Here is a 16,376-nt window from a genome sequence, read left to right as displayed (position 1 = left end):
ATTAGAGGGCACAACCTCCTCCACCCAAACAGAGAATATCCACAGCATTACACAAAGGAGGGAGATGATCCAGGTGATCTATTTATGCCATGAATGCATATCCTAATTACATTAATGAGCTCATATCCACAACTGTCTTGACTGTTAGACCAGCAGGTTTAACCAAGTCTCATGTTGAGACATTCAACTGGTTTGGTCTCTTCTACTGGTCTCAGATTTGGAGGTAAATAAAACAAATCTTGGTTCCTTCACAGCTTTCATGTTTCTACAATTTCTCTTCCCAGTCACTCCTCCCAGCACTTTCTGAAGAGGATTCCTCTTTCAAACATGCTCCAGTCAACAGACTATAGCAAAACTTCCCCACACTCGTACCTATAACTTGTTTACTCAAGGAACTAAACTTTAAAAATATACTTTCCCTATTTTACAGCAGCAATCCAGCAACTTGATTGGCATCTCCTTAAGGTGAGGGGAAACTTATTTATTTCTGAATTGCCACTCCATGCTCTAATACTTGATGAAACACTCTTCAAGCAGTATTAGCAGCATTTTGGAAGTTTACAATAAGCATATAAAATAACTAATTTTTAATAAGGGTGCTGAAGGTATTTGGGGGAAAATGTCCAGGTAAGCAGTAGCATATTTACTTCCCAAACTGCAAATCTGGGTCAAAATATTTGAGTGTGCACTAACACAAAACACATTTCCCTGCAAGAGGTTTCCTTTCCCTAAGTGTTAATTAAGGCCAAAGTTATGCTAAAACCAGGACAAACTGGCGCTCCCACCAAAGCACAGCAGTCCCCATTTATGCCCACACGAGCATTATTGTGGCCACGTGCAGAGCAGCAAACTGCTCCGTGTGAAACTAATCCCGAACTCCCCAAAACCAAAGGGCAAACTGCTGGAAAATGGCACTGCTGCCTGTGGAAGCATGAATGGACCAGCCTTAAAAGGGCTGAAGCAGAGATAGTCTGTGTCAAGACCAAACATCTGACATCTCCCAGCTTCCTTCTCTCCAGCTCAGCCATTTGAATAGTCATTTAAACCTGATCTGCCCATTTCCAGAGATAAAATGCAGCACATTGGGATTAATTCCTGTTTCTTTGCAAGAACGTAGAGTTCAGACACAGTTGCTGATACAGGAGTAAAAATAATGTGTTCCTCATCAATACACATCACAAATGCGTCACAGCTCAGCCCAGCTCTGAGAGCACAGACCTATTTCCCCTTTTCAGCGCTCGCTGCGTGCGGCTCAAGCTGTGTTTGCCTTTTTTCAGAGCCATCAGAACTGCGTCACGTGGGGTAGAAGTGAAACCTGCCTCATGTTTGGTTACACAAACTGAGTATCTGTCCTAAAAAAAGGAAAGGTTCACATCCTGACTCACAGAAGCCATCTTTTGTAAAACCTTTTGGTGGCAGCGCAGAATTTGTGTTTGGAACAGCTCCATCACTTTGGCTGGAGGGCACTCAATTCCAAAAGCACCAAGGGAGGAATCACACCAAGTTTATTTCATGACTGACATTTTTACCTTGCATAACGGTATTAACAAAGAAAGGTGAAGGGGTTTAAGAAGGGGTTTAACCCAATAATACTCCTTTAATCTATTATCCCGTATTTACCGTGTAATCCAATCAATCCATAATTCTCAAAATGTGGATAACAAATGGAGGGAGACAGAGCACGCCAACCTGACGCCCCGGCAGCACCAGCAAGCTGGGGACACCTGCCATACCCTGAAAGTGACAGAAGGATGTCACCAAGCCAACCTGGAACGAAATACTCCAAACAAGGCTCCAACATCAGCTGCTGCTGCTTCCTGCACCCAGTTCAGCAGTGCTCTCCCTTCAAAGTGCCAGACTCACACAACTCACACTCAGATTTGTCTCCCACCAGAAGAGCATTTCCACAGTTTCACAGATACCATGCCACTCCAATTAAATTAATTAAAACATTATTAAACTCTAAAAAGAAGTTAATACACATACTAGTATACCACAGAGCAAACTGTTCCAGTTTTCAATTACTTTCCTAAGAGGGAAGAAATCCATTTCATTTTTCTTAGTTAGGTATCCTTCCCCTCTCCTGGTGGAATTTAATTGCCAGATTCTTAATAAGACTTCCTTAAAAATACGCAAATTCACTACAGCTTTTAGGCAGGAAACAGCATTCCACTAAAGCCTACAAAACTACAATTTCTTCCACACCAGGCACTCTGTTATCATATTTCTAATTCTGAAAGACTGCTTGGAAACCAGGATGGGACATATTCTAGAAGCAGCTGAGACTCCTTCCAACAATCAAAAATCCTCGATGTGCACAGCATTTATCCTAGAGTGAAGAAATTCTTCTCTGTGAGGTCCTGGCACAGGTTACCCAGAGAAGCTGTGGCTACCCCATCCCTGGCAGTGTCCAAGGCCAGGTTGGATGGGGCTTGGAGCACCCTGGGATAGTGGAAGGTGTCCCTGCCCATGGCAGGGAGGTTGGAACAAGATGAGCTTTAATCCCAAACCATTCTGTGATTCTATTATTTTCCTCAGAATTACCAGTGCTTTCAAATAGGAAACAAACTCAAGGCTATTGCAGCCCCTTCTGGAGATCAGAGCCAGGTTGAGGAGCACATGAACTGGCACATGGGACACACCAGATACCCAGAGCATCCAACCAAACGGCTTCTGTTTGCCAAAACCTGAACAGAAATTAATCCATGAAAGCCGGGATCAGGTGCACTTTGTTTCTTCAAAGGTCTTTTTACTCCTTAAGTATTTTACAATCCAAACTCCCCTTCCAGAAAGTTTACTTGAAGAAAGACACCAATACTTTGCAGAAGATTTTAAACTTCCATTGATGAAACCAATCTTTCAAGTCCCAGAACACAAAGACCTAGAAATCCTATGAAAACATGCACTGACCAAGGAGAAACTGCCACCTCCCAGTTACTATTTACACTCTGGGCAGCATCTCTACAGACCTCAGATGTTTTGCACACAAAACAGACTGGAACCAGACTGTAAACATTTGCTCTTCTTTCAGAGCACTGACCCACTGGCTCCATGACTTCATGTGTTTGCAACTCCAACTGCATTTAATCTAACACTGGAGCAGTGGTGAGTCTGCAAATCTGCCATCCATCACTTAGAGCTTTCCTTGCTTCCAAGTTGTACAAGACCAGCAAAGGCTCCCAAAAACATGATAAATATTTGGCACGTGGAAATGTATCAGTACTAAAACTGGCCATACTGAACTTGAAGATGCTTGAAAGTCCATTATTGCGTAAACTCTGCACTAAATCACAACATTTCAAAATCAGAGCCCTGAACTGGATCCCAATGCATTTCTCTAGGATTCAGTTTTAAAGTACATTTGGTTCCTATTTCAGCCTCATGAGAAATCCAGATGACCAAATGCTTTTTAGTTCCTTCCTCTGTCTCAATTAGAAGAATCCATTTCAATTAAGTTCTAGTATTTCTGTTTGCAGCCAGAGATGCACTCATAAACCAGCTCTTTTTCTTAGCTATCTGACAAGATCCTGCAGTAATTTACTGGGTCTTGTGAACAAGATCTACCAGTATCATTAGCTGAATATTGGTGTTTTTAAAAATTACTAAAAATTGTGTCTAAAAGAGCTCAAAGTAAAAGTAAAGTACACAAGACTCCCTAAACAGCAGCAAGAGGCCACAAACATTGCATGTCACCTGTAAAATTTCATACTGCAAACTAACTAAAACTAGAAAGAAATATAAATTAATTACTAGAGAAACTATATAACTGCTGCTGAAACCAGTTAAAGGTCCCAATACCACCCATGTGTAAAATTTTAGTAATCACTCTGCATTACATTTTTTTTCACACAATTTTGTGTAGATATTTTGAAATACAGATGATACCAGTGCACTGTTTCCACCCCTGGAAATTCTTCATCCTCTTGATTTGGTCACCAGTGGGTGATAAAATACCATCATGTGCCCAAAGAGAGAAGTACTCCCAGGCTGGCTGCAGAGATCCCAGCATTTTGTTTAAAATAATTTCCCCAGCATCTTTAAATGGAAAAAAGAAACAGAAACTCACGTGGGATTACACATTCCTGTACCCCTGATCCATAAAAAGAATTTGGGGTCTTTTCAGTTCCTTGGTTAACTCTCTGAAGAGGAGCATGATATTTCACTTATTTACTGAGGAGACACTGAAGGAAAATAAATTTAAGGCAGGAACGACTACGATGGAGAGGCGTGCAACATGGTACAGCGAACTGAGTGCTGTAAAAGGCAGCTCACTCCCTATTACTGTTCAAAAATTTTCTTTTCTGAAATAGTTGAAGTTGTCAGTTATTGTGATGATAATTCAGGGTGTTTTCTGTATTTAGAATTCCTCAACTTTTCCAGCTGTATTACCTGATGTTTCTTGTTAATGCAGACATGCAAGCAGAGAAGATACTGGAAGTAATTAGGACCTTCTTTAGTTGCTGATGTAGTCTTAAACATTTTATTACTATTTAAATTCAACCCATCAGGCAACTCTGGGATAAAATGTAAGTGTTAAGTCTCCAGGATTATTTAGATTTCTATTGGCATGATGTACATTTTGTTTACAGTTTGAGGCTGCCAAGTTAACTAATTTTGTGTTCTATGACCCATTTATTCACCTTTAAGATATAAATAAAGGGTTCATTTTCCAGACTACCACTTGGTACCATTTTCAAGAGACCACTTGGTATCAGGGGGCCTCCATCAGCACTGTGAGTTTACAGCTTGTTATTCTGTAACTTCTCAACAAAATTTGATAATTCTGATACTTAGCAAAGAAAAGTGCCAGCAGACACAATGCTGGCATGGAGATTATCTTGCTTTCCCACTAGTACAGTTATTCTATTGCTTTTCTTACGTAGTCAGGTCAGCTCCACTTGGGTCTTCTCACATTTTCTTAAGCAACTTCCTCAGCTTCCACAAGCTGATGTTTCCTCCCCCTTTGCTAGTTCTGCGTAAGAGGTGTGGCCTGAACCCAGAAGATATAAAAGCATTCACCATTAACTGAAGTTTGGGACAATAAAGAGCTCAGTCACTCAATAAAACCCTAAGTGTAATACGTGCTTGGTGAGAGCAGACTTCACCAGCCCCTAAGGCTGAAGCCGCGTTACAATAAACTCAAATTAGCACAAATCAACACTGCCCCTGGCATGGCACCTTAGTCCTGAAGGATCCCATATTTACACACAAAAAAGATTCCTCTCTATTCTTTGCCTCAGGTGCAAAACACAGACATGGAAGATGACACTGCCTTCATACCACATGTTTTGTCAGCATGCAGATTTGCTACAAGTCCTGGGACTGTGTTGGGTTTGTGTTTAGGAAGTCGTTTCTAAGTGGACAGAGAACAGTGCAGGCATTGCTGTTTAAATTCCAAAGGCTGTAACGAGACAGCTCTACAGGTACCAACATGTAACACCTTGCAGGTGAGCAGCGAGCACAGAAATGAGCTCGGAATGAATGTCTGTACCAAGGGCTCACATTACAGTGCACAGCAGAAGCAGCAAAAGCTCCTCTAACACATTTGCACAGATTTAAAACAACTTGCTAAGAGCTTTATACACTCAGTATGTGAATATTCATATTCAGAAGGGCACTTGTGTTTTGTACTTATATAATCACGGCTTGGTTATAGAAATCCATTTTTTTTTCAAGAAGTAGGTCACCTTCTACTCTTCTGCAACAAAATGTTTAGGAAACTAAGGCACATGCCTATCAACACAGCACAGCTTGTTGGAGACAGAATATGTGTAAGAACACATCCCTCTGCTCCCACACTGCATTGTGCAAGTGTGCATTTTAAAAGCAGTGGTTCCCCATAAACAGATCACAGAATCCCAGAATGGTTTGGGTTGGAAGGGACCTCAAAGATCCCCTTGCTCCAACCCCCTGCCATGGGAAGGGACCCCTTCCACTAGACCAGGTTATTCAATATCTGGATTGAGTTTTAATTAAGAACTCCATCCTCAGAGACTGCACTGAAACCATGCAGAAAATAAAGGCTTGTACAAGCCAAGTGTAGCATACAGGACTCCAAAAGCATTCCTGGTTGGAAGACAACTCATCCTGCTTCAGTCTGGCACATCAAGACAGCTCCTGCTGAAAGACCTCTCAATTCCAGAATTACATTTGTGCTTCATAGTAACAAAAAATTAAAATACAACAAAAGAAATATAGCAATGTTCTGAAGAAAATATGGCAAAGATGTTCTCCAGGAAAACCAGATCAGCATCAACTGGCAATACAAGACCCAGGCCGCTCTCCAAACACTTCAGTTTTTTGCTGCTAACAAGAAAAGTCACCGGGCAGGAAAGGAAGAGTGGTAGAAAGGGAATAAGGCAGTCCCAGAAACAGCATTTTGGCTCTCAGAGGCTGAAACAGAAATCCTACTCCCAATTTGGAAAATTATAAAAAATGGCACTTTGTGTTAAATTAGTATAACAGTTCACCTGAAGATCATTCAGCTCAACTGAAATATTACAGTCAATCCCCACTACCAAAGCACTGGCACACACTGAAGGGTTTTTGGCCACAAACCTCAACTAAGGACACTCAACCTGCTACTGCTGGACTCTAGAGTTAATCCCTATATGGAATCTTATTAATACCAACTCAAAGCCAGCATTACCTTGTCACTGGGGCAGGAAAAACAGTGAATCTTCAAAAAATCCAAGTCTCTTTTGAGGATTTGCATGACTCATTTTAAAGTATAAATCTGTAAAGCACTTTTCTTTCCATAGTTATAGCAACAATCTTTGATCAATCCTTTTCACACTAACACCAAGAGAGAGCAAGTAGCCCTTTCCAAAGGCTTTCCAAGGGCTTTAAGGAGTCATGCTCACTGTACACAGGCCATCCTGTGATCTGATGTTTGGGAGAGTATTGATTGAGGAAAGAAGAGAAAAAACTGTTCATATTTCATCATATATAATAAAGCAGCAGCTTTTTGGGTTTCCACACAGATATTTAAGCAATATTCACTGTAATTACAACCCTGTATTTCAATAAACTAACTCTGAACTATGTGATTAAGTGCCCAAATAGCCAATGTTTAAAGAAATGTTGGCTGACTGGATCTCATGCCTGTAATGAAGATCCTCCTTGTCAGTCTCAGAAACCTTCTCCCAACAGTTTATGCACTCAGTCCTGTCCCAATAGAATCATCTCCTGCACCCTTCAAGCAGAGTGGGACAAATGAACACCCAATCCCAGATCCAAGAGGAGACCCAAGGGAAAAGCCATGCCTACTTTCCAACTTAGGGGCGTGGGGAGGTTAAAGAGATGAACACTGGGAAGAAAATCAACACACTACAGAAGCTGCTGAAAAGCTTCTGGAAGTCACTGCCACAAACACAGCACAGACACTTCAACTCTTTTTCCAGATTCTACACTTGTGACTTCAGAGGGACTTTGTGCACTGACCTCACAACTGTACCGTAAGATGGGCATCCACCCTCCAAAAGGGGAACACCTCAACATCTGGCAGCCTAGCCTGGCTTCACACACAACTGACCTCTGCAGGATCCTACTCTATAATCAGGCACATTTCAAGATGTGTTGCCTGTGCACTTGAAAGAACATTAAACTTTCCTAATACTCTCCAGTGTCCATTTGAGGACTCATCATTTCAGTAGAAATTAATGTTCTTGCATGTACAACAGCCCCACGACTATTCAGGCAGAGCCCTGAAAAGCTCAAGCTGAGTAAGAAAAAATACAATACAATCTCCCAGTAAACTGAACAATACTTGACAAAAAAACTCATCTGCAACAGAAAAATGCTACATGGAAGCTGCAGCAAAGCTATCAGTGTAACTTCAAGCAGAACACGCCTTTTCCTGTCTTCTATAATCTGATCTAGCTCTTGCAAACACGTCACAGATAAAGTTGTGATCCAGAGGTGAGTCCATATCCTATAATCCTTACTGTATCATCTATGTCTGCAGTTCTATGCAAATATGGACAAAAATTAAGTGTCATCTCTGCCTCTGCAGCTTTCTGGCTTAAAAACACCCAAACATTCAGCATAACTTGCAAGTAGGGCAAAAAGTATCTGTCTGAAGATTAACAACTGCTGGTAGCAAAGATCAAAACCCACCCAAAAGTTACCTTTAACATGAACAAACCCTGAACACATTCAAAGCTTATCATGCAATTGAGCCACTCAGCTCTCATCACACTCTTCCATTCTCAGAGAATGACAAGACTCATGGAGAATACTTCAAAAAATTAAAAAAAAAAAAAAGCTTCTCTGTTAACAGCTCTCACAGCAAGTTCAAGAAATGACTGACATGAGAGGGGAGTACAAGGCTGCTCTTACTCACAGGTGCCTTGCTCAGTGTTACACAGCGCCAAACACTGCTCAGCTGCCAGTGCCTCAGAGCAAACCTCCAGGAGAACAGCGAGCCCTTACAGCCACATGCTGAACAGGTCACCAGCACAAACAGAAAAGCTAGGAAATGCCCAGGTAAAGCAGTGTGCATGCTGCAGAATTACCATAATGGCTGCATTTATCCAAGTCATTTCAGGAGATTTCTGGTAAAAATCAAGCAGCAACGGGAAATGTGAAATGTTAATGAGGTGTCAGAGGGTGTTGGGCTGATTCAGACTAAATCTGTTACTCATCCGTGTCAGCCACCTGAGAGGCCAGAGGAGAAACAAGCCTGGTGGCTGAAGGAGAAAAAGCCTGAGGATGACCAGAATCTGCAGTGTAAGTTACAGAACCGCCTCAGCTACAGAGCCAGGACAGTCTGCAGTTACCCGTGCTAGTGGAACAATCACCTGAATGAGTTTGGTTTGCAATAAAATATGAGGGATTATAATATTAACCATGGGGGAAGCACTGAAGTGGCACATATTGCACTAAGCTGTAATTAGCTCTTTCCAGTTTTAAAGCGCTACACAAGCATGACCTAATGAATTTTCATAAATGCTGCTGCTAGTGGCCAGAAGGCCCCTATTTTTAGGCCAAGGAAAATAAATCATATTGGCTATCCCATGACCACTTGAGCGAACAAAATGAGGAAGGACACTCCAGTGAACTAGACATGGAAATGCTGATTCCTAATTCCATTAAAATACAACCAAGTTATTTTTTTTTTGCTGCTATAAAAAGATCACATTGTTTCCTTAGGCTCCCAGCATCACCTGTGGCAATGTCAGTAAAAGATACTGAAGAAAAACAAAAAAAGCAAGAGCAGCTCAACAATCCATCACACATGTACATATATGTTGTGCATATATATTGAAGTTTAAACCATATTCTTGCAGGAACTTCAATCTTAAACCCTTTTTCTCTGTACTTCCTATCTGCCCAAGCTACAAATGGCTTCTACACCACACACTCTTGCTGCCTTTCCTCCAGAATTTATATGTAAATTTTGACATTTTTCACTCCTTAACCCATCACTGCTCCATTTTCCATTTGCTCACCTCTACCTCTGTCCCAAAGTGTCCTCTTCCCATGGCAAACAACATTTCCCCAGTGTTTCTGCCTGTGCTCTCTTAGTATGAGCCGTGTTTTTCAGTGCAGTGTCAAACTTGGTCCAGTTAAAAAAGTTAAACTCACTCAAAAGTCTGAAAAGAAGTTAGAGCAGGTAACAGTCCAGAAATGCTCCTCTACCATGTCAGTCTCAGCACTTTACAGTATTTTTGTACCACTTTTCCCTCTCTCCTACTCATCTAATGATTGCTGCTATCCTTTCATTACATTTTTTTGCCACAAGCAGCTAAACTGGAAGCAGAACATTATTTTCCTCTTTTTCCCCATTCTACAGTGCTACAAATCTTTAGTCTGGAGCCTTCACTTCAAGAGTCAGTACTTGACACGCTTGAACTGTCTGTGTCTCTCCCAACTTCCCCCTGCTCTACCTCCTGACTGGGACACGCCTGTCACTCCCCCCTCCTTAACCGTTTGTGTCCTCCTTCCTTATCCCAGCACAGACCTCAGCTCTCTGAACGCTCTCCTGCAAAGCCTGTAGCAGGTACAGCAAAAAGCCACACTGCTCCAGGAGCTTCCCTCTGTTCTGCCGCCCACATGGAGCTCTGGCAGAACTTAAGCTGAAGCTTACTGGGATAAAACTGAGACTTCATGCTTGGCCAGCACAGATCACACTGCCTGCACTCAACACAATGACATCATTCAGCTGCCATTTTTTTTTTTTTCTTCGTGTTTATAACTTGGCATAAATATGTCCAGCTGAGATTTTGAAAGGATTTAGGAAATAAAGTAATGTAAGTATAAATAAAGTAATTACCTTGCTTTCAAAAATTATTATGGCAGTACTCAACTATTAAGAGCACTTCAAAAATATTCCTGAGTTGTGCCTAAAGCACAACACGATAAACATATATTTTTGCAGAGAACTACACAGATTTAGGGATTCACAGAAAAAAGCAACAGGTTATTTTCTGTAAGACTTCTGTAAGAAGAACAAATTATTCACATCTCAAAGTGAAACTGTGCACGTTTCAGTTATGTAAAGAAGCCACTTCCCAGAGCCTCAAGATGACAGAACAGTAATTGCTCCCTTCCCTTTGCTACACAGCCTCAAGTCACTAAACATGTTTAATTGAAGACAAAACTGTTTTATTGAACAGATTTTAGAGCAGATCCCTCCAGCACAGCAATTACACCACTAGAAGTCACATCTGCACCAGGATCTTGACTACAGAAGAGCAATTACTCTTTTATGATCACTTGAAGGTGAAACTCAAGGAGCAACAGGTCTCCTTAGGAACTTATTTACAGAGCTCAGCCCAGGGCTGGGCAGGTGATAGGCCACTGGAGCACCTGCCCATTCTGCAATCTCCAGAAGACATTCCATGATCAGGGCAATACATATTTATAGAATATTTACACAACCTCTTTAAGTCAGGGTATGATTACACAACCACTCATAATAGCTCAACAGGAGACATCACGAGCTATTGTTCGGATTCACACTAACACAAAGGTTATTTTTAAGACATAAAAATACAAAGCCACTTATGTTTGAGAGACCTGCAAGAACAGATTTAATCTATTTTAAGGTTCTCAACCCCCATCCCTACAAAACCCAATGCCACTGCCATACACAAGTCTATAAACCAACAATCAAATTTAAACCCAATTTTTCGTTTCTTTTTGCAGCATTTGCATGGGAATGGCGCAAAGGGACTTCAGCTGTCACAGACAGTTCGAGATGCAGCTCAAGAATCAAGAGGTTTCTTTTTTCTTTCCAACCCCACTACTGAATTCTATACTCCATCTCTACCCCACTATTAAATTGTGTATTCCATCTTCAGCTGAGAACTTCAATGTAACAAAAATCTCATTACACGAGTATTAACACAGACATTCAAGATTAAACAGGAAGTATACAGAGGGAATGTTTGCTAGATTGCTCAAACTGGAATAGAGAAGGGAGTGGTTTTTAAATTCTTCTCATTAACCCATGCATATCTTTTCTTTTAAAAGCACATTACTATTAAGCCTGCCTTTTCTGCAAACCATTATTTTTCGTTTAGTTTGGTTTTTTAAGTTGATGCACCAGTTAACAAAGGGTGGTAATAATCATATAGTAAAAATACTGTGCAGGTACCAGCTTTGTTACAGAACTTAAAAACCCTCAATACCTCAGCTTTCCCACATATGAAATGAGGACAATTACGTCAGAATCTCCTTTATTATTATTAAAAAAAGGGGTGGAAGTAGCCAAATGCAGCTGTGTGCAACACCACAGAGTAAGTCAACCATGCAAAAATGCGTAAGGAAGCGGCTTGGTTGGCGTTTCACAGAGAAGCAACACAGGAACCAAATCACACACAGACAGTTAAAAACACTGAAGGCCAACTCTTACCAGCTGGAACTCCCTGCGCCTGTCATACGCGTGCTGGATGCCACTGTCTGCCCACAGGGCTCGGATGGCCGGAAGGTAGTCTAAAAAAACACCGGTCTCCACCATGCCCTGCACCACGGTGACCGCGCGCGTGTCGAAAGCCATCACTTTGTCCCCGTTGCTCTGGTTGGCAGGATCTCCCCAAGGGATATGGAGTTTCTCTCTGGCATCCACGAGGACTCGCACACCTTGAACGACAAGGAAGAGCACTGTGAGCAGAGTTTCTCAGCATCTACTGTTTCACCAGCACACAATCTGCACAGAGGCAAACAATGCACTTACTCTGCACAAAGCTCAGTCGGAACATCCACCCGTAGGGAATCAGGAAGTGTCCAAAAAACTGACTCAAACCACTACATTTACAGGTAATATCAACCCCCAGATTTGCTATCTCAAGAACATGACCACAATCAACAGGGTGATATCCACAGTACAAGTTTAACTCTTGAAAAAGTGTTATTTTTAATTACTAAATCTCCAGTCTGTGCTACCAAACTCTTTCACTTGGCATGAATACAAGACAAAGTATGCTTTAAAGTTTATTTCAAAATATGTTGAACCACCTGACGTCTTGCTTTAAGGTTCTCTAGCTTTTGTGTTCTTATCAACTTGGTACCCAGTTATATCAAATTATACAGAGAATCTCTATCACGAGAGTATTTCTATCACCACCTTTAACATTTTCAGAGATATTAAGATACATACTAAAATTATTGTACTTTCTAAAAGTATGTTTCTACAGCTTAAGTGCAGAAGGAGTTGTATCAGCTAAAGGCTTCCCCACACTTTCATGGTTGTTTTGGTTAATATTCTCTAGAAGAAAACGAGTATTTTAAGCTTCTTTTTAGAGTCTTCTAAAGGCTTTAAACCCACTCTGCTCATATTGGTAAGGGAAATGCGGGGAACTGATTTCTAGTACTAAATTTATCAATGAAAAAATAAAAAGAAAATTCCAGAAAGAATAAGCAACTGTAAAGGCATGGGAAGAGATACAAGGAAATTGAGTTGTGGCAACAAATGACTGTATAGTAACATACTCATTCAGTGCTGAAGTGTTTTGTCAAGGTTCACTCCCTTTCCAAGGCTTTTCTCTCTGTCAAAGGCAAGTATCTGTCAAATCTATCCATGACTGCAGGAAAACAGCCTCCCAGACAGATATGCAGTTCCTACGTGCATACTTTGTCACAGAGTTTGAAGTACCTTTATTAATAAACTTTAACCTGGTTGACATACATGCTCATGATTTCTACTGCCTTGCTATCAAGAGTTCTTCCAGGCTTGATTCATAAGCAGGTTTGTAAAACAATTCTCTTTGAGAATAGTTGGATTTTCAGGGGCTGAGGTCTGGTAACACTTTGCTGTTTTGAGAAACTTCATTAAGATTTTGACCAACTATTACACAGCCCACGCTGAAAATCCAACGAGCGATTTAGATAAGAGAGCAAATAAGTGAGGATGACCAATGAAGTCAGGATGACAGCAGCGAAATCAAGCGTCCACTCCCCTAAAGCATGTGTGGAGGCTTTGGCAAAGCATCTATGTAGAGAGGCTCTGCCTGCGGGTTGCTGTTAATTGATGTGTCAGCCGAGTTTCCAACACAACGGCAGCAATTCTTCCACTGCAGTGAAATGCTGAGAGCACAGGGCTCGGCTCCTCCTCACGCACTTCCAGGTGCATCTTCCCCCCCCATCCATTACCGCTCATTACTGCCATCGCATTACCAGGAAATCACGGAATCAATTAGGTTGGAAAAGACCTCTGAGATCATTCAGTCCAACCTATGACCCAACACCACCTTGTCAACCAGACTTGACATCAAGTGCCACGTCCAGTCTTAAACACCTCCAGCGACAGTGACTCCACCACCTCCCTGGGCAGCCCATTCCAGTGTCTGAAGTGAAGAAACTCTTGCTAATGTCCTCTGGTGCAGCTTAAGACTGTCCCCTCATCCTGTCGCTGGTTCCCTGGGAGCAGAGCCTGATCCCCACCTGGCTACAACATCCTTTCAGTAGTTGTAGAGAGCGGTAGGATCACCCCCGCTCTTCAGGCTGAGCCCCCCAGCTCCCTCAGCCGCCCCTTATGCTCCAGCCCCTTCCCCAGCTCTGCTGCCCTTCTCTGGCCTCGTTCCAGCGCCCGAGCAAAAGGCAAAGCCCGGGACCACACGGGCTCAAACCGCTGCTCCCGGGGCCGGGCGCCGGAGCCGCCCCGCGGGCCGCACCCGGGCGGCGCGGTGACAACCCGCGGGCCCGGAGGGGCTGCTCGCCGGCCCCCGGGGAAGGATGAGGCGCCGGGACAGCGCGGGAGGAGGAGGCGGTGGCGGCCCCGCGGCTCCCCCAGCCCGCGGGACCCGCCCGAGCCGCCTTCCCCCGCCCCGGTCGGGCCCGGCGCTCGCAGGGCGGCCCGTCCCCGCCGCCCTTCACCCACCCTTGATCACGTTGCTGTAGATGGTGGCGCGGAACTCCTCGCGGGCCGCGCGGTCCCAGTCCTGCCCGTGGATGATCCGCATCTGCTTGAGGAAGGTGGACTTGCCGCTCTCGCCTGCGCCCAGCAGCAAGATCTTGACGAGGCGCTTCACATAGGTCTTCTCGCGGTTGAGGCACTTGTCGATCTCCTTGGACTTGCGCTGCTGCTCGGCCTCGCCGCTGGTGAGGAGGCAGCCGGGGAAGCAGCCGGACAGCGCGGAGCGGGACGGCAGGAAATCCGCCATCTTAGCGAGCGCTGCCAGCGAGGGGAGCGCCGGCCGCCCTCGCCGCACCGCGCGCTCCCCGCACCGCGCCTGCGCGTCCGCCACGCCCGCCTCGCACGCTCCCGCCCGGCGCGTGACGCGCGCGTGCCCCGCCCCCAGCCGGGGCTCCGCCCCTCCCTGCCCCTCACAGGAAATGGCGGGAGCGGCCGGCAGCGGTGGCGGAAGGGGAGTTCGCAGCAGCGTCCAGTCCGACCCTCGGCCTTGCGCAGCACAGCCCCGCAACCCCACCAGGTGCCTGGGAGCCTTGTCAGAGCGCTCCTTGAGCTCTGGCAGGCAGAGCTCCTTTTAACCAGACTGACAGTTTACTTGTAAAACTCTTTCTGCCTTTTCCTCAAGAAATCCCCCAACTCGCTTTGAACCGGAGTTTGAAATTGCGATTTTCCAGCACCCTTCCTGGAGGAGATCCAGGCTGTACCTCCTGGCAGGTGCCAGGCTGCTCACGAGGAAACACAGTGAAAGAGTATTCAGGCACAGGGTGCTGCTGTGTAATGGAGTTAAAGGTTTGTAGATGCACATGATCATAATTTTAACCTGCATTGTAATGGAAAATAAAGTTAAGGTGGAGAATGACTTCATGGAGTCATTAAGGTTTGGAGGAGATTTAAGATCAAGTCCAACCATCCACCCAGCACTGCCACTGTAACCCTGAAACCACAAAACCACATCACCCAGCACCAGGTCCAGATGTTTCTCGAACACCTTCAGGGATGGTGACTCCACCACCTTCCTGGGCAGCCTCTTCCAATGCCAGACCACCCTAACAGTGATTTTTTTTTCCTGATCTCGAATCTGAATCTCCCATGTCTCAGCTTGAGGCCATGTCCACCAGTCCTCTCACTGTAGGCATGGCAGAAGAGACTAAATCACAGAAACATGGAATCAGTTAGGTTGGAAAAGACCTCTGAGGTCATCCAGTCCAACCTGTGACTGATCACCTCCTTGTCAACTGGACCATGGCACCAGTTGCCACATCCAGTCTTTCCTTAAGCACCTCCCTGGGCAGTCCATTCCAATGTCTAATTACCCTTTCTATAAAAAAAATGATCCAACCACAACCTCCCCTGGAGCAGCTTGAGGCTGTTCCCTCTTGTCTTGTCCCTTGTTTCCTAGGAGCAAAGCCTGACCCCCACCTGGCCGCACCCTCCTGTCAGGGATTATAGAGTGAGAAGGTCCCCCCTGAGCCTCCTTTTCTCCAGGCTGAGCCCCCAGAATTCCCTCAGCTACTCATGGTTCTCCAGTCCCTTCCCAGCTCCATTCCCTTCTCCAGACATGCTCCAGCCCTTTAATGTTCTTCCTGAACTGAGGGGCCCAGCATTGGACACAGGAATTGACACAGCCACTCCTGTCCCTGCCTCATGCTCATCCCTGTCCCTTTCCCAGTCCCCGTTGCTGGCTTCTCATGGGCCTGTTTAGAGAAGACTGAGAGGCGATCTCATTAATGCATATAAATATCTCCAAGGCAGGTGCCAAGAGGATGATGCCGGATCCTTTTCAGTGGTACCCAGTGACAGAATGAGGAGCAATGGCCATAAACTGAAACACGGGAAGCTCCACTTCAACCTGAGGAAGAACTTCTTTCCATGGAGGGTGGCAGAGCCCTGGAGCAGCTGCCCAGGGAGATTATGGAGCCTCCCTCTGTGGAGACACCCCAAACCCACCTGGACATGTTCCTGTGTCACCTGCTCTGGATGACCCTGCCTTGGCGGGGGGGTTGGACTGGATAATCTCCAG

At 44.4% G+C, this 16,376-nt stretch overlaps 1 protein-coding gene across 1 annotated transcript in view; it reads right to left on the bottom strand.

The window, feature by feature from the left end:
* GNA13 (G protein subunit alpha 13) overlaps positions 1–14,687 on the bottom strand; it is a 29,739-nt gene extending 15,052 nt beyond the window's left edge. The window contains exons 1-2 of the mRNA XM_039562265.1: positions 14,324–14,687; positions 11,861–12,087 (exon numbers count right to left, since the gene is read on the bottom strand). Of these exons, the coding sequence (XP_039418199.1) occupies positions 11,861–12,087; positions 14,324–14,606 (510 nt within the window). The 5' untranslated portion in view covers positions 14,607–14,687. The remainder of the gene's footprint in view (positions 1–11,860; positions 12,088–14,323) is intronic.
* Positions 14,688–16,376: the final 1,689 nt, after the last annotated feature.

The sequence above is a fragment of the Corvus cornix genome, chromosome 18 (assembly GCF_000738735.6).
Source record: "Corvus cornix cornix isolate S_Up_H32 chromosome 18, ASM73873v5, whole genome shotgun sequence".
Classification (NCBI taxonomy): Eukaryota; Metazoa; Chordata; class Aves; order Passeriformes; family Corvidae; genus Corvus; species Corvus cornix.
This window is presented reverse-complemented; position numbering and strand designations above follow the sequence as displayed.